The sequence below is a fragment of the Lissotriton helveticus genome, chromosome 5_1, assembly GCF_964261635.1.
Source record: "Lissotriton helveticus chromosome 5_1, aLisHel1.1, whole genome shotgun sequence".
In the NCBI taxonomy this organism is placed as follows: domain Eukaryota; kingdom Metazoa; phylum Chordata; class Amphibia; order Caudata; family Salamandridae; genus Lissotriton; species Lissotriton helveticus.
In genome coordinates this window covers 711,318,556-711,341,404 of record NC_136065.1, presented here as the reverse complement: position 1 = coordinate 711,341,404, position 22,849 = coordinate 711,318,556, and the positions used below count along the sequence as shown (strand labels likewise).

The 22,849-nt window shown below is 48.0% G+C and overlaps 1 protein-coding gene across 2 annotated transcripts in view; it reads right to left on the bottom strand.

Moving 5' to 3' along the window:
- The window catches only part of LOC144754857 (uncharacterized), a 1,464,081-nt gene that overhangs the window by 192,089 nt on the left and 1,249,143 nt on the right, over positions 1 to 22,849 (bottom strand). For both annotated transcript variants that reach the window (XM_078643119.1, XM_078643120.1), the window contains exon 19: positions 22,116 to 22,272. In XM_078643119.1, the coding sequence (XP_078499245.1) occupies positions 22,116 to 22,272 (157 nt within the window). The remainder of the gene's footprint in view (positions 1 to 22,115; positions 22,273 to 22,849) is intronic.

The window sequence follows — 22,849 nt, the reverse complement described above, 5'->3', positions numbered from 1 at the left end:
TAACCGTTTCACCTAGGGGAGGACTTAGACAATCAAACTGGCTGACTTATTTTACTAGACCGTAGTTTCTGTTTATACTCCTGCTGCGGAGTTTTCTCTAACAGGGGAGGGGTTGTAGCAATGTCTTTTGCGGGACAGTCCTTGAGAACAATATTCTGGCAATCCTTCAAATCCTGGGAAATGTTCTTTAAGACGGGTTTCAGTCCATTAAAAAGTTTAATATGAGAAAGGTGCACCCAGCCTTTGCGTCCCTCCAACTTCACGGCTGTACGGGTGGTGAGGAGGACCTGTTGGGGCTCTTTCCAACGAGGCTCCAGCGGACTTGATCTGTCAAAGTTGCGGACCATCACCATGGATCCTGGAACGATTTCATGCGGTGCCACCTCGGTATTGTCTGGAAATGCGGCAGCAACCTGTGAACGACATGAGTTGAGGGCAGACATCAAGGAAGCTAGGTAATCTGTCAACATATTACTTGAAACATCGGTAATACTTCGGGGTCTAGGAGTACCCCACATATTTGGAGGGCGGCCGAAAACGACCTCATACGGGGACAGACCTGATCTGGAATGTGCGACCATGCGCATGTAAAATAGAGCAACTGGCAGAGCTACTAGCCAGTCCACACCTTTTTCTTTACACACTTTTGCAATACGGATTTTCAGAGTCTGGTTATGTCTCTCAACGAGACCGGCTGCTTCAGGATGGCGTACACAATGGAACTTCCACTGGTACCCTAACAAAAGGGAAACGTGCTTCATTAACTCTGAGGAGAATGGCTGGCCGTTATCAGAATATACGACTCTAGGGAGTCCATAACGAGGGAAGAACTCACGAACCAACTGCTTGGCAGTGGTCGCGGCTGTGTAATCTGGGACTGGATATGCTTCTGTCCACCTGGACAAAGCGCATACAACTACAAGGACATACTTGAAACCTCGACATCGCTCCATCTGAATATAATCCATCTGGAGGACTTCAAAAGGGTGGTCAGGGGGCTGGAATCCACCTTGTTCCACCGGGACACTTTTACCTGGATTGAACTGGCAACATATCATACAGGTACGGACTTTCTGCTTGGCTGCAGCTCGTAAGTGCTTGTTGAACCAAATGTTCTGGATACTATCTAACATAGCTTTTTCTCCTAAATGTGCTGGACTATGTGCGGTATTGATAATGACTTGAACCATAGAGTCGGGGAGAAACCATGTGGCTCTACCCTTCGTTAACCATCCTTGATCTGTCTGGACCCCTCCTTGTTCGTACCATTTCTTAATTTCATCGGGAGTAGCATGTAACTGGATATCTATGACATCTTGTGTAGGGTCCTTAACTGTCATACATGTAGTCGGATCTGGAGTATGTGTCTGGTTAACTGGAATATCTGGAGTCTGTGCTGTAAGCTTGGCTGTGCGATCTGCTAGATCATTACCTTGGGAAATAATGTCAGTGACTTTCGTATGTGCTTTGCATTTCATGATAGCAATGGATGTCGGTAAGTGTATGGCATCTAACAGAGCTTGAATAAGGAGACCATGCTGAATCTTGGTTCCATGAGAAGTCATGAAACCTCTCTCCTGCCAGAGCACTCCGAAGTCGTGTACAACTCCAAATGCGTAGCGCGAATCTGTGTAAACATTAACTTTCAAGTTCTTGGCGTGTATACAGGCTTGTGTCAGAGCAACTAGCTCTGCTGCTTGAGCGGACAGGGTGTCAATGCGGTGTGTCTCAATAACTTCAGTGTCAGTAGTCACTGCATACGCGGCGACTAGTTCTCCTGTACTAGTTCTCATACATGAACCATCCACATAAAGTGTCAGGTCGGGGTCTGGTAACGGAATATCTGTCAGATCTTGCCTTGGTTTTGTCGTAATGTTAACTACTTCCACACAGTCATGTGGGTCAGGATTCGAAGTAACTGATGGTAACAGTGTAGCAGGGTTCAGGACGTTGCAGCGTCTGATATCTATGTGTGGCTGGAACAGTGTCAATTCATAACCTGTTAAACGTGCAATTGTCAAGTGCTGAGTTTGTGTTCGGTTTAAAAGAACTTCCACGGAATGTGGAACTTGTACTGTCAAGGTATGTCCTAAGACTATGGAATCACTTTGTCTGATAGCTAGGGCTGTGGCTGCAACTGACTTGAGGCACGCAGGCAAAGCCTGGGCGACAGGATCTAATGTGCTCGAAAAATAAGCACAGGGCTTGTATTGTCCTGCTTGATCTTGTGTGAGAACAGATAATGCTGTACCTTCACGTTCAGTAACGAAAAGTGTAAAAGGCTTACTGTAGTTCGGTGTGGCTAGAACTGGAGCTTGGCATAAAGCTTTCTTTAACTCATGGAAACTAAGTGTATGTTCAGATGTCCAAGGGAGGACAGTCGATACGGCTGCCTCCTGTGTCGTTAACTGTATCAGTGGTTTGGCTAGAAATGCATACTGGGGAATCCATTGTCTGCAATAAGAAGTGAGGCCGATAAAAGCACGTACCTCCTTCTGGGTCTTGGGCTGAGGAAGACTCGCTATTAACTGGATACGGTCTGGTGTCAACTGCCTACCCCTCTTGGACAGCAAGTGTCCTAAGTATACCACTTGCTGGACACAGAATTGAAGTTTCGAAGGGGACACCTTGTGCCCCATCTCGGCTAGGAAATACAAAACTGTAAGGGATGCTCGCTCGCAAGCACGTTCAGAACGGGCTGTGATCAGTAGATCATCGACATACTGGAGCAGGGCAGTGTCAGTTGGCATGTGAATGTTGTCTAGTTGTCTCTTAAGTGCTTGACTGTAAATACTAGGACTTTCTGTGAAACCTTGAGGAGCTCGTGTAAACATATAGCTCCTTCCATTTAAACAGAATCCGAAAAGAAACTGGCTGTCTGGATGAATAGGAACACTGAAAAATGCGTTCTTGAGGTCTATGACAGTGAAGAACGTGGCTTCGGAATCAATGGCTGTCAATAGGGAAGAGATGTCTGGGACAACTGGGTACTGAGGAATAATACATTTATTAAGCTCTCGTAAGTCAATCACTAATCGATATACTGGGGGTGCATTTGGATCAGTACGTTTCATGACTGGAATGATCGGAGAATTACATACATTGGAGTCAGTTTCTACAACCACTCCCTGAGCCATGAGCTCGTCAATAATTTTGGATAAGGCTGCTACAGCCTCAGGTGGCAATCTGTACTGTCTGATTCGTGGTAACACTACACCTGGCTTGAGAGTCACACGATAGGGTGTGATTTGCATGTAACCTACATCAGTTGGACCTTGCGCCCATAAATGCTGCGGAACATTAGACAGTCTTGAATCAAAATCTCGTAATACATAGTGACCCTTAAAGTCACGTAGGAACAATCGTATTCCCTCTGGGGAACAGCATATAACTGCACCTAACTCTTTCAGTGTTTTAATGCCTAATAGATTTTCTGGACATGACTTAGTAAGTAACAGATCAGTAGTGCGGGACAATGGACCTACTTCTAGAGTAACTGGCTTTGAAATCTCATTTACGATAGGTTTTCCTGAAAATCCAAGGGAAACATTTCTTGAGCCTGAGAGCGGAGCCCCTGGAACTTCGGCATGACTAATTGTGGTCCTACTTGCCCCTGTATCAATCAAAAACTTTCTGTCTTTCCCTAATACTTGACTGTGAACATAGGGACCTTCTTGATCTACAGGTATCTCGATGAGAGGCAAGCCTACCTCCCTCTCTAGGCTGTTTCATGAATACTGCTGATACTCTGGATACTCAGACTGTGCATACTGGTACATCTGCTGTGTAACGTGCTGTGTTGCAGCAATAGGCTGCGGAGCTGTAACTGTCTGTGGTGCATTCTGTGACTGAGGAATCTGGGAAACTTGTTCTTGTCTAGGCGGACGTGGTCTTTCTTTTGTTTTACCGGTAGCTATGTTGTGTTTCAGAACTGCACACTCGTTTATAAAATGACCTGGCTGTTTACAATAATTGCAGTTCCCTTTAACGGGAGCTGCAGGATGACTGGCTTGATTCGGACCCCTCTTCTGACTGTCTTGAGGAACAGATTGTGCAACTAGTACTTTCATTTTCGTATCTTTCATACGTTTTCTTTCGTGTTCTTGCTCTTCTCTGATTCTATTCTGGTGATACTGAAGCATCTGCAACATCTGGGACGGGGTATTAGCTTGCCAGGTACTCTCGACTTTCAGAACTCGATTTTTAACTTGTGGGCTTGAATTCTCGACTAATTTAGTAACAAAAAGGTGAGGGTATGACTCACTACTTGTCTTGAGGCCACTGTTGATGCTGAAACATTTTTCAAATCTAGAATAAAAATCACTAATATCCTCATCTTGCTTCTGTTTACAGGCTGAGATTGCATCCCAGTCTTCTTTTCTCGTTGTCAATAATCTGGGTAAAACTTGTATTAATAATTCTGGTAATTCTTTACATTTATCTCCAAGACCGGTACCTGGTACACGTGACTTATCTTCAGCTTCTAGAACTGCCCAATCGATCTTTTTCTCTCCCACCTCCCATTCTTTTTCCTTGAGCTTTTCATACACCCCTGCGGGCAGCAGAACCTTTAACATTTTAATAATATCTGGGTATGTGTATTCTCCCATACGGAGCATGTCTTTTAATTCTCTATGGAACCCTGCTGGATCTTTGTCATGACAGGGAATTAATTTCTTCATCTCGAGGAGTTCCATCTTTGTAATTGGAGTGTATACAAACACTCGCTGCATTTCGCCACCCGTTCCTTTAACTGGGTGGACTTCTCGTAACGGATTCTGTCTCTCTATGTAAAAGGGTTTACTTTCTGGGGGTGAGACATGAACAAAATGCGGGTTCAAAAACGTTCTATATTTGTGACGCTGTTCTAGAATGACACTAATTAAATCGGTACCTAGACCTTTCCATCTATACTGGAGTAACTCGTTCAGGATATCATGTAACGGACCTGGATCAGAGTGCTGACCCTCATACAAAGTAATGAGGTGCTGAATCATATACATACCCACCAGTCGCTGCTCGGCTGGGGGCAATTTCAGAAACATCTGTGCCACTATTTCGTCTGGAAAAGTGGTAGAATCAGTAATCCATCGGACTGCTGATCGGGCTAGTTCCTGTTCATGCATGGTACTTAACTCACTGTAACCAATTCGTGATTTTAGAATGTGATCGGTAGCTTGGAATACTTGTTCTAGTGAACCTTGTTCTGGTGCTGGAGAATGAAAAATAGACTTGTGTTCTAGACGTAAATGGCGATCTGGAAATCTGGATTTTCCTACATACGCTATTCTGGCGGGATTCTCGTCCTCTACCTCTTCAGTATCAGAGTTACTTTCTTTCTCGCTTACTTGTGCTGCTTTACGTTGTTCGTGTATCTTTATTATTTCTCTACGGATTTTCTTGTACATACTCTCCACAGCACCGACGGTCTTGTGCTTACCCTCGGCTATATTATCACTCCACCTTGTCAGGATTTTCATTTCGGCCGGATCTTTAGACGGGTAATCTTGTTCTCTTATTAGACAATTGATCAGAAACTTTAATATCATGAGTTGGATCTCGGCTTTCCTTTGAGACATGGCCTCGCTAATACTTTCTCGATCATCCCCTGTACGGATGAAACGATATATTCTGTCTAGATCTTCTTTCATATTCGGTAAGGTGACTAGATACTCGGCCACCTTTCTTACGCGAAATGAATATAAAACCATATTATCCTCGCCTGGGACTGGATCATAGCCGCATTCGGCAAGGGATTTTCTTATTTCTGCTACAGTCTGATGTCTAGGCGTACGCTGTGACGCTTGTGCATGTAATTCGGCTGTCGTTAAACGCTTGTGTGGCGGCGGGGTTTGAGGAGTACCTCCCCCTGCGGCCCCTAAACTGGAGTCGTCTACTGAGGCTCTTCGTCCTGGCAGAGTGGGAAATGGAAATGTAGGCTGGACTTGTATGGCGGGCTGGACCGGGGGTACCGTAACAGGTACTCCGGTGTCTGGAGAAGCGGGAAGTGCCTGATTTACAGGGACTGGCGGAGCGCGAACAGGATTTGCATATTCTGGGATTGTGTCGTCCAAATAGGACGAAATAAAAATATCAGCTGCGGTCTGTTTGTGACGTAGCTTGGTCGGAACTAATGGTGGCGGGAAATTACTGGATGCCTCTGGGGTCGCTTTTGGCGAGCCCTCGGCAAGGAGAGGATACATACCCCTAATAAGGGCATGCCTCTGTCTGTCTCTCTGTTCAGTTTTGACTTGTTCACCTATCTCGATTAATTCCTTTTCTTGGGCTCGCTCTAAGGATTCTCTACTTAATTCTGACTTTCTGATTTCTTTTTCAGTTCTTTTATGAGCTTCTTTGCGCCATAACTCGATGGCATCTTTCTGTGACTGTCTGGCTTTCTTTTTCCATAATGCTTCTTCTACTCGCATGATGCATTCGGCATCCCATGTACCCGATACGGGCCATCTATACTTTTCTTCTAACTGTTTGGTATACTCTACCCATAAATCTAGATACAATATGGCGCTTATGCCATGCTTCTGATACATAAAATGACCTGGACTGTCCCTAGGCGGAACTGGAACTGCTGCTTCCAGCAGACCCTTTCTAGTTTTTAACTGACGTAATTTGGAAAACAAGGGCATGACTGGACTGTAATCTAGACACAATACAATACACAATAAACACGATACTTATTCCCCATTCATACCACGACATTAAAATACATGAAGAACATTTAAAAATAACAGTTCGGACAGAATATTACCTGGAATACTGAGAACAGAAACACAAGAATTTCTCGAGAACGGAACAGACTAGAGTTACTAGATGCACTGCTGAAACAGTACGGAACATACCGGTCCCATAAAGAGACACGTCAGGACCCGCATCCACCGAAGTGGACACTTCGTTTGTGGGACTGTGTACCACCAACCCACAGACCAGAGTCAATTAAATTGACCCTGCCTAGATACCACCCCAGTAACGGTACTCACCGGGCAGCAAGAACGGAAGGCCTCGGACTGGACTGGACTGCTACGACGACGGACGACGAACTTCGGACTTCAGACTTCAGTTACGGGTGGACCTCCGGATACCTCGGACCTTGGACTCTTGGCTTGGGCTCTGGTCGGGACTCGCCGCGTTCCTCCACCGTCTCGTCTGGATGCTGGACCGCCTCCTCCGTCTCCTCCGTGGGCCTGAGGGATACTTGAGCAGAAATATCTGCCACTGCGCAGAAGAGTTCCGTCACGACTGCAGAGGGTCAGGGGGTCGGCGTGGCTTCACCGACGCGTGGGGAAAGGGCAAGTCCCTGTTCGGGCGCCATTTATGTGGTAAATAAATAAATAATACCCTATTTTTGACTAGACATATATCATAACAGATAGCTCAATAAATAAGAGTCAAGATTCGAGGTAGTAGGAGTTTTTGCAGGTTTAATACAGCATAAGGACAGGAACAGGACAACCTGCATAGGGATAGGATAGCAGGGCCCAGCAGCTGCTGGGGCTGGATCTGGGATGAGCGCGCTGGCTTTTAATAACAATACATGAGCATATATACATAACGCAAACACATAGCATTACATTGCAGTAGGCGTAGCAGTGGGTGGAGCAAAAGGTGTGACGCGTAGCAGTCGCGAAAGATAAGGGGGAAAAGAGGTGTAACAGGGCGTATACATAGACTTGTGATGCAAACATAACAGAATATGTCATGAATGGGGCGGAAACCATGGAGGGGGCTACCTAAGGAGCCGGGACCTCTAACCTGATGGTGCGCGCAAACTAGCAATGACGTATCACTAGGGGAAGCTGGGGGCTATGAACTCTGTGCTAGGAGCAGAGACTGAAGTCTGGAGAGTCAGGGCGACATGTACCTAAACAGTATCTAGTATCTGATGTTTAGAGAACATGTTGATATAAACTAGAAGTTTAGGAGGGGAAAGGCTAACTTGATTCTAAGACTGGACCATGCATTATTCTACATGTAGTGCGTGATGAAGAATATTAAATGACCATTAAATGCAGTATTTCTCTAACGTGGAGACGTGAAGGCTAGACAATGACGGAAACTATTGATGCGGTTCAGTAGCTTAGGAATGCAGAGAAGGAGGACTGAACTGATAACTGGAACTATAACATATTCTTGGCAGACTCAGAGACTGAATCAGGCTGGGCCGGGCACTGCGAGGCAGGAAGTAAGTGAAGGGTCGAGGATACAGGTGGGGGCTGTATCGCTCCTCAGCGAGGTTTCTGGAGACAGGAGCTGAATCTGGTGTCCAGGCCCTTTTGAGGCCTAGAAACGGGGACTTTATAATAGAATAACGTGCACACTGAGAAACGTGGCAACGTAGCTTTACATAGGCCTGATATTCGTAGTATTCACGAGGACTGGAAACTGGCATACTAGAGGTGGACACAACTGTAATTGCGTCATTAATCGAACATGGGGAATGCATATGCATATTTAATCATGCACACATAACATATGATGGATGACACGTAGGGACACAGAACATGGCAAAATTTACTTTTCCACACCCCTGTCCCGGCTTTGAAGTGCCTGGCTCCTTGGGACCTGACAGTGATCTGCGGGGTAGGTGAGGCTTGACCCCCATCGGGCAAAGTTGGACATCTTCCCGGGTGGCGGAAAACGGTCCCTGCACGCTGGTCTCGGACGGTTTGTTCTCCTCTATTTGAGCCACTGAGTGAGATCGGCTGTTCAGACCGGGTGGCTCCTGTCTGGCGCGCGGGTGGCCTTTGCCTCTGCGGGTCCGTGGCCCCACGCCAGCCTCCCGTCCCTCCGGGTTCCCTACTGCCGGAGTGATACCGAGAGCTACAACTGGCCATGGGGAGAGAGAGGGGCCTTAAGCCTACACCAGCCTCCACGCAAACCAAAATCGACCGGTTTACTACCTCCGAGCAGGAACTTCCTGTGGGGGCCGCGGGGAGGCAGTCCCCCTCAAGACAATGACCTTGACACTATCCTCCAGGCAATCAGGGCCTCACAGACGTCCATTGAAGGAAAGATTGGAGAAATTAAGATAGATGTCTCTCTCCTCAGGCAGGATATTCGTAATGCCACCACGCAGCTGTCAGAAGCCAAATCCTATATATCCACAGTCAAGGACGATATTACACAACTCAAAGAACAAGTAGCTCGTCTTCGTACTCTCACCAAGGAGCTCCATAGGCGTGCTGAGGACACGGAAAACCATGCACGTCGCAACAACCTCCGCCTGGTGGGGTTCCCCGAGGATGTGGAGGCGGGCCAGGCCGCCGTCTTCGTTGAAGACTGGTTTAAGTCGTGGATGCCCAGTGATGCCCTGTCGATGTGGTTTGTAGTAGACAGGGCCCACAGGTCCCTGGCACCCAGACCTCCTCCCGGTGCCGCACCCTGCCCCATTATTTAAAAAATCCTCAACTCCATAGACCGAGACGCCATCCTGCGGGCGGCCCAGGCGGCTGGTCCCCTCAAGTTTCAGAACCACGTCATCATAATATTCCTGGACTACACCAGGGAAGTCCAAGACCTCCGGCACTCCGACACAGAAGTAAAGAAGAAGCTCCTCACCCTGGGCCTACAGTATCAGCTCCAATTCCCAGCACGCCTTTGGGTCATTTTTCAAAATAATACACACCTCTTTGACTCAACCCCAGGTGGCATGGATATGGCTGACAGAGGAGTGCCCCCTCCGCCAGCGGCACAACACATCCCTAGACCGCATGGAGTTGCAGCCCGAGGGACGGAGGTCGCCGGGGCTCCGGCGCCGCACGCGGTCACGCAGGGGGTGCCAATCACAGGCACCAGCACTCCGATCCTTAAGTGCGGCAGCTCCAGACCCTCATGACTCCTCCAGCCAGTCAGAATCTCCACCATGCCATAGGCACCGCTCCGTCCAGACCTTGGCAGGCTCGTCCTTACCATTGGCCCAGATGGACTCTGACCTTTCCCGCACCCCCACCCTTGAAAGACAATGTAGTCAGACTCAGACGTATGTCCACCACCGGGGGGGGGGGCGAGCTCCTCACTGGGGAGGGGCATCTGACTGTTGGCATGTCCATATGTTTATTCACACTGTTTAATGCTGATGCACTGCTTATCCGTTCTTCTGGAGGGGTTCTCCACGCAACCAACACAAGCGTTTTAGTTTGGTTCAGTTAAATGGGGGGTGACAGATGCTTCTGTTCTTGAAGTATAGGGTGGAGGAAGGGGGTGGGTTTGGGACTGGGTTTTTTCTTCATTGTTGTTGGGGCCTGAGGTTGTTTGCTCCCATGGTTTATTATGGTTCTTTATTGTTTTGCTGCACCACCATCCACAAGGCACTCGGACCCACCTCTATAGGGGTCCAATACACACGGTCCTTCACACCAGTGCCTTGTCATACTCGCTCCAGGCCCCGCATGTGCCGTCGACTCTCCAGGGTCCGGTGAGCTACGATAACAACTTCCTGCCCCCATGACTGACACACCGGCTCCAAAGGCTGCCCTCCATATTTTATCCTGGAACGTAAATGGCCTACTGGACTGCCACAAATGAACGGCTGTATTGCGCTACGCACAGCGCCTCAATATAGAAGTGCTTCTTCTTCAAGAGACGCACCTGATGGGTAACCACTGCCCCTTTCTTGTGCGTTAAGGCGACAATAGGGTTTGGCACTTGGACTTCGCTCGAGGTTCTCGCGGTGTGGCCGTAATATTGAAACGCACCTTTCCCTTTGTGCTAACACAAGTTATTCTTGACCCACAGGGCACGTTTGTGATTGTTTGTGGTACACATGGGGGCACTCCCCTTAACCTTGTGTAGATGCTCACCACAACTTTAAAACAATCCACTGCCCTGTTGCCTACCCTCCCCCTGGGGTCCACCGTTATTAGGGGCGACTTTAACGCCGTCTCCATCCAGCTTCTCGACACGCCCTCCATCCACCTCCAGGCTAGCGCAAGCGAAACAGTTAACAAACTGGACTGAATCCCTCGGCCTCTGCGATGCATGGCGAATCTGGCACCCACACGCTAAACAGTTCACACACACTTCTGCCACACACCATACACAGGCACATATAGATGCAATTTTTCTTCCGTCTACGGACTGCTCCACAATCCAGGATGTCCACATACATCCGAGAGGTATCTCTGACCATTCCCCGCTGCTCCTTAGTATGGGGGCTCTCCCCTTACTCACATCCAATGTGGCGGTTGAGCACCTGGTTTCTTCAGGACAACGGCTTCAAGAAGGCGGTGAAGCAGGAGTTGAAGCATTATTTCGTCACCAATGTGGGGTCGGTCCCTTCCTCGGGTACCCTGTGGGAGGCGGGTAAGGCTACTATTCGTGGATATGCCAAAGGCCACGTCCAACTGCAGCAGCAGGCCCCGCTGTTGCAGATCACTTCATTAGAGGAGCAGGCCCTACGCCTCGAGCACTCCCCTCCGCAAATGACAATGCTGATCACGAGCGGCGCCTTTCGAATATTTGAAATGAAATCGAGCATTTCTCCCTGGAGGACGCTAAACTCTTGTGGAGATCGTCTGTGGCTAGAGTCTATGGTTGGGGGGGACAAAAATGGCGCAATCCTACACAGGCTTGCCTCGTACCCCAGAGCGAACCGTATTATCCCAGAAGTACTAGACCAAGAGGGGTCGACACAATGTTCTCCGGTGGCTATGGCCGGCACATTCGCCGCCTTCTACCATCAGATCGACACCAAACGGACCCCGACCCGGTCACTCCACAAGCTACTGGATGCGATGGGTGCCCACCTCCCTAAGCTAGATTCTACCACCCTAGCTGACCTTGACCGCCCAATCTCACACGACGAGATCAACGAGGCTATTACTCACACCTCCTCGGGTAAAACTCCTGGCCCAGATGGCCTCCCTCAGGAATACTATGCAGGATACTGTGAGGCCCTCGTGCCTCGCTTGGCAGATCGGTATGCCGAGGCCTTGGAGAAAGGCTCCTTCCCGCCCGTGACAGATATGGCTACCATTGTGGTCCTCCCGAAGTCACAATCGCCATCTCCCCACTGTGCTGACTATCGTCCCATATTCTTTATCAACACGGACGGTATTCTGTTTGCCGCAATTCTTGCTCAATTGCTCAAGCCCTATCTTACCACATTGGTCCACCCGGGCCTATGTGGTTTCATGCCCCAGAGAAGCACCAGACATTGTCTCGGGTGGCTGCACCGGGCCCTGGCACACCACCAGGTGCTCTCCCCTTATTTGGCGCTCATTCTTATCAATTTTGAGAAGGCGTTTGACTCCGTGGATTGGACGTACTTAGATGATGTACTGGTGGCGACTGGCTTCGGCCCTCATTTCCGGCGGCTGGTTGGGGTTATATACACCCGGCCTCAAGCCGCGTCTTGGTTAATGGGGCTCTTTCTGATGCCTTCCCCATTCAAAGGAGAACAAGACAGGGATGCCCCCTCTCGCCCCTTCTCTACGCCTTGGCAATGGAGCCTCTAGCGACCTTGATCCGGTCTGCGAGCCTCGTTTGGAGATGGAAATGGCCCAATTCTGAAGTGATAATACAATGTGGGTAATGGGATAGGTGCACAGCTGATTTGGTCAATGGTTTTCTCGCAATTCTGTTTGATGCTAATAAAGGTCGGGTGCTCCTGCAGGTAACGTGTCCGTCCGTCACGTTGATAAATTGCTGCTGAATGTGTGCAAACATACTTATGAATGCATCCCTGCCATTTGGGCACTCCCTAGGTTCTTCGATTGAGACTCCAAAACAATTATCATTTGTTGGTTTTTCGTTTATTTATCAATTATTTTTGTTGGATATTTTATGTCATATCATCAACAACTTTTTGTTCTACAACACAGTGTTATTACTTTGTAAGATCCATCAATGTTTTTAAAGGCTCCGATGCATTTCGGGCATCATAGCCCTTTTTCCAGGAGCTGTGTGTGGACTTCGGGAGGTTCAAAGCAAGTTGGAATTGATAGCTGAAAGGTGCTGGTCTTCGTTTCGGCGATGTGCATGGCAGCCGTGCACATCGCCGAAACGAAGACCAGCACCTTTCAGCTATCAATTCCAACTTGCTTTGAACCTCCCGAAGTCCACACACAGGTCCTGGAAAAAGGGCTATGATGCCCGAAATGCATCGGAGCGTTTAAAGACATTGATGGATCTTACAAAGTAATAACACTGTGTTGTAGAACAAAAAGTCGTTGATGATATGACATAAAATATCCAACAAAAGTAATTGATAAATAAACGAAAAACCAACAAATGATAATTGTTTTGGAGTGTCAATCGAAGAACCTAGGGAGTGCCCAAATGGCAGGGATGCATTCATAAGTATGTTTGCACACATTCAGCACCAATTCTGAAGTGGACAAGATCGCTCTTTACGCGGATGATGTTCTGCTCTTCTTAACCGATCCCGCCCAGTCAGGCCCCCGTTGTCTCCAGATCATGAGTTCCTTCGGACAGACCGCTGGCCTCCGAATTAACCCTAACAAGTTGGTCCTGGTCCTGCTCCATCGATCCAGAGAATATTGCGACTGGCAGTCCATGATACCGCTTCAGCGTCAGTCCTTTAAGTATCTTGGGATCTGGGTTGCTCTCCTCTCGGAAATGGGGCGGTCCCTTAATGTTACCCCTCTCGTGAAGGAAGCTGAGGCTGATCTCCACAGATGGCCGACATTGCTCTTGAACCCCTTGGGGAGGGTCGCCTTATTTAAAATGACGATCCTTCCCAGATTTCTCTATGTTCTCCAAAATACCACCTTCTGTTTTCCGCGGGCGTGGTTTTGGTAGCTAGACACTATGGCTACTAAATTCCTCTGGGGGGGAGGGAGGGCCCGGTTGGCATTAAAGACCTGTCACATTTCATAATTCGACAGGGGCATGGGGATGACACATTAATACCTCTACTGCCTGGCAACCCGTCTATTGAGTATACATGACTGGTTCAACGGGGGTTGATCCGACCCAGCATACAGGCTTGAATTCATTGAGCTTGACCTGTCCAGGATTCAATCCCTAATGTACGCGGAATCTATCCCGTCCACCCTGCCCGATGTCTCGCGCTCTGTGCTCCTAGCCTGGCGGGCGGCCATAAGACATACCAAATGGACACACAAATTCACTCAACAGATGCCTCTATGGCACGGTATGTGGCCCGGGGAGGTCAGTGGGCTGTAGGGGTTCCAAACTTGGAATCTTACTGGGATCTCTCAGCTTGGCGATGAGTGGGCGATTGGCCACATGCGCTCCTTTAAAGACCTCCAGTCCAGACACTCCCTGCACTCATAGACGATACCAGGATCCCCGAGTACAGTCCCCCCGAGGCACAGATCATGCTGGGCGACCTGGAGAGAGGGAGCATCTCCCGCATCTACAAGACGCTGGTCAACAACACTCCAACCTCACTTAACCGACTCATGGGCCAATGGGAGGAGTGGGTGTCCCCTCTGAACCAGGAGGACTGCGTGATGCTCTCATGTCACCCAAGAAGGTCAACACATCCGCTAAACTCAGCTTGATTCAATTATACTATATACACACGCCTACCTAACTCTGCAACGCCTACATCGAGCCGGCTTCTCCCCATCTGCAGCATGTACAAGATGCGGTCAAGACTTGGCCGACTTCTACCACATGATGTGGGCATGCCCTCGATTGGTTCAGTTCTGGGGAGAGATCAAAAGTGAACTGTACGTGTTCCTGGGGTGGGAGGTTACCCATGACCCACGTCATTCCCTTCTCTGGATTACAGACTGATTAGACGGCTCCAGGAACGAGAAGTTACTTTACAACACAGCCATGGTTGTGGCCAAGAGGGTCATTGCCGCCTCCTGGAAACTTCACACACCACCAAGTTCGGAGAAATGGCGAAGGTGGGTGGATTGGTGCGCTGCACAAGAAAAACCTATTTACGAGGCATTAGGATGTCCTAAGAAATACAGGAGGGTTTGGGGAAAGTGGCTGGGAGCCATGGAATTGCCAGTTTTCTATATGAGATGTTTGTATCCACCGCTGGTGGGTGGGGCTGAATAGTGATACCTGTGTTCCTTTTATTGTACTGTGTCAATATTGGTGCTATCCACTGTTGTGCTGTTGGTGCTTGTATTCTGTAAAAACAATACATTTCTTTATCAAAAAAAAATCAAGGAGTACTTCTCCTATTGTTGAAATACCATAAATCTACCATTTTCATCAATTCACACTGATTGTTAAAATTTTTCAACCAGGGAGTATGCATTTGTTTATCAGGGGAGATTAAATTCATCTGCTATAGCCTTATATTTCCTCCCAATCTATTTTGCTCTCTGATTAAGAGCTAATTTGCTCTTCTCGATTTGGTGACCTCATGCTCATTGTTTCTGACAATCTTATTGCTAAGTAGTCAAAATGTTTAGCTTGTCTGAATGGGGAGCCTTCGTTCACCATCCTTGCTCCGAAGGGTTTGTGTATATTTATCCCCATACATTTTCCTTTTGTTGGATTCATTTCAAGGCTCCTCTTTTTGTAGAAGGCAGCAAAGGAATCCAGTTCCGACTGAAGACCCATGGGAGTTCTGGAAACAGCAGTGTGTTGCCTGCGTACATTAGGATTGGGACTGGTGCTCCTGCTAATTTGGGTGTATCATGAGTACGTCTGATAGCCATTGGACTGCTCGGTTAAGGTATAGCCTACAAAGAGTCAGAGCAAGTACGCATCCCTGCTTTACTTCCTGTCTAATGGGGATAAGTTCAGTTAAATCACCACCCAAGGTCCATCTCACCCTTGCAAAAGTATTGGGATGAAGGACTCCTAAGATCCAGAGAAGATCACCAGGTAACCCATATGTCTCCAGAACCTTCCATAAGTTATCTCTTGGAACCAGTGGTAGAAGTGGGCAGGATCGGAAGGGCACGGCGTGCCCCTACTTAAAAAAATTATTTCAGTCCGTTCCCCTACTTCTTTCCTTCAAAAAATCATCCCGGGACGGCAAGAATAGTACTACTTAAAAATGATAACTTTTTCCTTCAGCTTTCAGGGGCGGCTCCTACTTCTCTGATGAACTCCAGAGGCTGCAGCAGCCCCTCCCTGAGCTCTCACAGACTGAGGGCAGGCCCATTGCCATTCCGATTGAGGCTGATTATCCCCTTTGGAATGACAATGCGCCCGCCCTCTGCCTTTAGCATATCATGTGCCAGTGAGATCAGAGTTAGTGATTATAGAGGAGCTTTCCCCAAACAGAGTACTGTGGGGAATTTGCCCCCTTGTGTAATTTGTCAATGTTGTACACAGAGTGAACTGGGCAGGAGCAGTTACGGGACAAAAGAGGCGACAGGAAAGGAGAGGTAATGGGGCAGGCGAAGTGACAGGGTAGGAGCAGTGAACGGGGCAGGAGAAGCGACAGGGCTGGAGAAGTGACAGGGCAGGAGAAGTTACAGCGTAGGAGAAGCGACAGAGTAGGAGAAGTGACAGAGTAGGAGAAGTGACGGCAGGAGAGGTGACGGGGCAGGAGAGGTGACGGGGCAGAAGAGGTGATGGGGCAGTAGAAGTGATTAGGCATGAGCAGGAGCGTTAACCGGGCAGGAGCAATGATCGGATAGGGGCAGTGAAGGGAGAGGAGCAGTGAACGGGGCAGGAGAAGTGATGGGACAGGAGAAGTGACAGCGTAGGAGAAGTGACAGAGTAGGAGAAGTGACGGCGCAGGAGCGTGATCAGGCAGGAGCAGTGAACGGGCAGGAGTAGTGAACGGGCAGGAGCAGTGAATGGACAGGAGCAGTGACGGGGCAGGAAAAGTGACGGGGCAGGAAAAGTGACGGGCAGGAAAAGTGACAGGGCAGGAGCAGTGACGGGGCAGGAGAGGCAACAGGAAAGGAGTGATGACCGGGCAGGAGTGGTGACCGGGAAGGAGTAATGATGGGCAGGAGTAATGACGGGGCAGGAGTAATGACGGGGCAGGAGTAATGATGGGGCAGGAGAAGTGACGAGGCAGGAGAGGGGACGAGGCAGGAGAGGTGACGGGGCAGGAGAGGTGCCGGGTCAGGAAAGATGACGGGTCTGGAGTGGTGATTAGGCAGGAGCGGTAACCGGGCGGGAGCAGTGAAAGGGGCAGGAGCGGTGAAAGGGGCAGGAGCGGTGAACGGGCAGGAGCAGTGAAAGGGGCAGGAGCGGTGAAAGGGGCAGGAGCGGTGAAAGGGGCAGGAGTGGTGAACGGGGTAGGAGCGGTGAACGGGGCAGGAGCGGTGAACGGGGCCGGAGCAGTGACAGGGCAGGAGAAGCGAAGGGGCAGGAGCAGTGAAGGGGCAGGAGCAGTGAACGGGGCAGGAGAAGCGACGGGGCAGGAGAAGCGACAGGGCAGGAGCAGTGACGGGGCAGGAGAAGCGACAGGGCAGGAGCAGTGACGGGGCAGGAGCAGTGATGGGGCAGGAGAGGTGACAGGGCAGGAAAAGCGACAGGGCAGGAAAAGCGAAAGGGCAGGAGACGTAATGGCCAGGTGACATGACGGGCAGGAGAGGTGACGGGGCAGGAGAAGTGACGAAGCAGGAGAAGTGATGGGGCAGGAGCGGTGATGGGGTAGGAAAAGTGACTGGGCAGGAGAAAGTGATAGGGGAGGAGAAGCGACTTTCTACTTATGTTCCTTGCCTATTTATTTATAAACTATTGCATGACATCCACTGATTGTCTGCAAAGCATACCTGGTGCCCTGTATTTTTGTCCTGAATTTTGACCTCCTATTCTGAATTTTTGTTGTGAATTTTAACCCCTTGTCCTGGACTTTTACACTCACCATCCTGAATTTGCACCCATGCGAGTTGGCCACCCTACTCTGCAGTGCCCACGACCTCCACCCCTTTCCTTCTATCTAGGGGCCTGTAAAGCAACACTGAAAGGGCCATCAGACAACTGTGAATTAAATGGTGACACAACAGAGCAGAGCAGATTGTTGACAATGCAATATCGGCTCTTGATTAGCAGTGGATTCCAGAACAAGGAGTGTAAAATCCTCTGTGTAGAGGATGCTGTGGTGCAGGGAGGCACACAACCTATTTTATTTTAACAAACAGACTACACTGAACTGGGTATCTGTGCACCCTAAACTGGAAACACAGTGATCCATGACTTTTATATCTAACAAGCATACATATCAGCAGTATTGTATTGAAAAAGGTAATCATGCCGGACTGGCTGTTCCAGGCATCAGACATTTCCCAGGGCGACTGGAAGGGTAGGGGGACAGTTTAGTTTGGGGGGTGGCGATTTTGTACAAGTGTAGGAGTTTTAAAAACACTCCAAAGTTCTTTGTATATTCAGCAGGTTTCGGTCAACAATACAAGTGCCAGGATAACTTTGGTGATCAATGTACCTGCTGGAGACAGAGATGGCAGCATGTTTTGAATAGTGGCTGTTTTACTCACCTAAGGTAGCGCAGAGGGGTAATATGCCTGCTGGAAAGAACGTGCACCATGCATATCAATGAGCAATATTTTTGTGCATAGTTCAGTGGGTACTGCTTTGTGTTCACTTCCCGAATGAAAGGATACTTGAATACATATGGCCTGGCAGTTCGGGCTGGACTGTTCCCATTGGGCGCAGGATCAAGACTGATTTGCATACGGCAGAGTCCAAACTGAAATGGCATGGTAAGCAAAAAAACGATGTATTTAGGCCCAGATTTCGGTACTGGGGTGAATGTATGACATTGTTCTGCATTCTGTCCACAAGTTGTTCTTTTTGCTATATTATGATTGAGCAGCTAGCTGGCTGACATGAATATGAAGGAGCCTTTGTGGGTTTCCGTGAGTCTAGATTCTCCTGAAGAGTCCCTTTCACTTCTGAGCCCTGCTTAACACATGTGTACAGGAGGAGCCCTGTATTCATGTCCTCAATGTTTGAGACAAAATATACTCATGGATTTCTGAACAATGAGAGTAAAAGCATTAAGGTAACATGTTGTTCCTGCTTATATTTCACACGCTTTACATAAACCTGTATTCTCTATGAGTGTTTGCTTTTTCCTGAATTAAACCTCAAATAAACATGTTTATCAATTGTTTGAATTAAATAACGTTATAAGCTGTAACTGGTCAGTGAAATGCTAAACGTACTAAAATGGTATGTTTTGCTATTTCTAGCTACACCCCTGACTCCGCCCACTGATCCAATCTTTAGTTATTCCCGCCCCCTGATTCTCCACCCACAGTTTCCCTACTTTTTTTCCGCCACTTCGACCACTGCTTGGAACCAGGCCAAACGCTGACCTCAGAACAATAAATGCAACATATAAATGGTCTCTCTTCAAGGTCACATGCTTCCAGCAAAGTATCATAAAGCGGAAGACCTGGTCGATTGTGCTAACCTTTTTCCTAAAGCCAGCCTGCAATCCTCCTACATATGTTTGTTTGAGACCCACATTTGTAGCCTTTCCAGGACTTGTCTGCAAAATATTTTTGGGCTATCATCTAATAGGTGTATGGGTCTGTAGTTGGAGGGCAAATCTCTATTTCCTTTTTTAAAGATTGGGATTATGGCAGCACCATGCCAGGTAGATAGAATATTATTTCCCCTCATAATAGCATTGCTCAAAAGATTGAGATAGGGGACCCATACTTCAGGATGTGACAGGAATGAGTTACCCGGAATACCATCTGGCCCACGGGCCTTTCTATCTTCATTTGTTAAGTGCCTTCTCTGTTTCCATCAGGGTGTAATATGAGCACTCCCTCTTTGCAGTGTACCCTCCCCCTTCTATAGTTATTATTTTTCTTTGCTCCGATAAAATTCCCTCCCTTTTATTCTCTTCCTGGTGCATTTCTTGGCCCAATTCACTATAAAGTGACCTAAAGTGTGCTACCCACTTATTTCCAAAAAGCTTTCATGTTCTTGTTCTCCAGTGTATTGGTGAGCTCTATCCACTGTTCTACCTCCTAGCTCCTTTTAGCTTTAGTTATGATGTTTTTATAATTCTTCCTAGCGGCAATTAATTCAGCCTGACTACCCTTCCTTGCAGCCTCTAGTAGGCAGCTTTTTGCGAGACGACTGACCGAGTCATATGCCTGCTTCCCCAGTGCTAGTTGGGGAGCCCTTCGATGAAGCATCCCACACTATGAGGGAGAGGATTTTAAGCACCTATGGTGCGATGCCACATACACAATAGTCAAATGATTCACATTTCTCCCGTCAACATAAACAGTAATACATTTGACATGACTTTTGGTCCTCTTGTATGTTTGTGCATTTAAAGTTGGGGGGAGGAACGGATCTACACAATAAAATCCTATAATGTTGCCTATTATGTGATGAAAAAAGGATGTTGTGCAGGATGCAACAAAACAGCTGCCCTTTTGCCAATTCGGCCCTTACATAGGTGGATCCACCGCACATGCAGATGCACTTCTGACAACGATATCCCTGCGCCAGCCTCGGATTGGTAACGCGGGCACTCGGGCAATGCCCGAGGGGCCGGTGTCTGAGTCCCTGCTGTGGGCTGCTTTTTTGAGCAGTCTGGGGCCGATTTGGGTAGTGTCTCTATTTTCAGAATACAGTCAGCGGCCCAGTGGGTGGCTGAGTGGCCTTTCTGTAGGCAGATGGGCGCTCATTAAAATCCCCCCCCACCAACACCGCCGGTCCCCCACCCCCGGTTTAGCAACAGGCAGAGGTATCACTCCCTTTGTCTCGCTGGCCGGCCCATTAATGTATGCACATACTGAGCGGGGCAGGGGGCCTCAGTAGAAGTGGCCTCACTTGTTTTCAGGTGTGTTTCACTGAATATATGATTTTTCCACGAAGACAAGTTCCACGCATGGCATTACCACGCGAACTTTAGTTCGCATGTGTCTTTACCACGCAGCATTTGACAACGCATGTTTTTACTCCGCAAAAATAACGTTACGAAACATCTCACGTCCCATTTAAATTTAGTTACATAACGATGCTGATAGGCTACATGCAGTACGAAGGAAAAGATCGATGTTTTAAACAATTAAAAACAACAGACTCCCTTACATTTTCTTTTTCTTTTTTTCATAATGCGCTTAAATAATACCTTAATTAACAAAGTTTAGATTCTTATCTGACCCCTGTACGTCTTTCCCCATCAGCCCTTTCTTCCACCGACCACGGAAACAAGCGTCAAAACACGTCTATCAAAATTGATAAAGGACTTCAATTATGACGTACACGTCTCCTTGTTGGTGAGGCTATTACCTTGTTCGTTTTGAGGCATTGTAGAGCGTTTTTTTTTAAAGTTTTCTTCTTATTTATTTATTATTATCCGCTTGTTTTTTTTGTGGGGGGGAGACCCCCCCAACCCCCCCTAGCCCCCGCCCCCCAACTCCCCCCTAGCCCCCCCCAGCCCCTAAATCCCCCCCCCCAAGCCCACGCAGATCGTACAGGCAGAACGACAGGAAGGAATACCACTCGCGTGGTAAAGACGGACGTTGAAGGCATACGCGTGGAAAAGACCTTTGCGTGGTGAGTGACGCGTGGTAAATGTTATGCGGGGTAATTCCTTCGTAGTAAATGATGTTTCCCGTTTCACTAGTGTAAGCTAATGCGTGCATTTTTTTTAAGCCCCCCTCCTTCTTTTTAATGTAATTACGCTGAAGCAGTGATTTGAGGAAAGGCATTATGCACATTGGGGCCGATTTTTTTTTTTTTTGTGCGCTGAGAGGCAGGTGGGATATTCACAATGGGCAGGCTTTTCTCTTTCAGAGGGATAGGTGAAGGACACCTGCAGGGCTCTAGATGAGCCCCTTAGTCTAGCTATGTCAGCCGTGGCATTTGACTGTAGAGAAAGACCGCACACCAGGAACTCCGAACAAGTCTCTTCTGACCTTTTGCAAATACATTTAAACAGAGCTCCTTTTTGTTGCACACACATTACACAGTGCCATTGTGTGAGATCTGGATAAAATTATTTTGGTGTATATATCCCCCCCCACTAATTACTGCCCTATGCTTGAAATATATCAACATTGGTGCATAGCAGTACCAAAATGTAGCAGATCATTTTCCTCCTTCATCAAAAAGTATTAAAGTAACAACATTTGTAAAATACCAATATTCAGTGTATTCGCTGCCATAAATACCAGTGGAGAACACATACATGTATCTAAATAAATGTTACGTCTGATTACTTTAAAAACGTAGGATTTTACCATTTTGCTGTTTAACACGTCGAACGATTTCAATTTCTCCACCTTATCCATAGCTAAAAATTCTTCACGTGAGTGAGCTTCGCAAAACACAGCTGCAAGTGAATAAACGTCAGAAGCTTTGGAGTAAGTCCCATTTTTTGTTACTTCCGGTGCAGACCTGTTAATGGGAAATAGGCGTTGTTACTTTTGATCATTATAATTGTTCACCTATAACAGTTTCCTTTCTTGAATCTACTTTCTTTAATTGTACGAGACCCCAGGTCCAACACAAGGGGCTGATTATGGATTTACCTGTTGCATTGATGTCGATAGAGTGAAAAAGCATCATGTAGGGTAATTAATTGAGAGAAGATGGCGAGAGCCTTTTGTTGGCTTGAAAGAGGAAAGATGGGGATGGAAGCGCAGATATGAACACTACGGTCTGAACAATGAGCGTTCCAACTCCACAGCCCCTACTACGCATGCCATACCCATGCATATGCCTTAACCACGCATGTGCGTGGTTAAGGCATTGCATGGTAGAGCTTGCAGACCGACGGAAGCAGGAAGAGATTGCGGTGAGGTAAGTGGGTGTGGGAGTTGTTTTGTGGGTTGGGGGCCGGTTTTGTCTTGTGGGCTGAGGTCAGGGTTATTTTGCGGGCTGGGGATCAGGATTTGTTTTAAGTGAGGCTGGTGGGGTCTGGTGTTGTTTGGTGGGTAGGGGAATTGGGAGTACTTCTGTGGGCTTGGGGGAT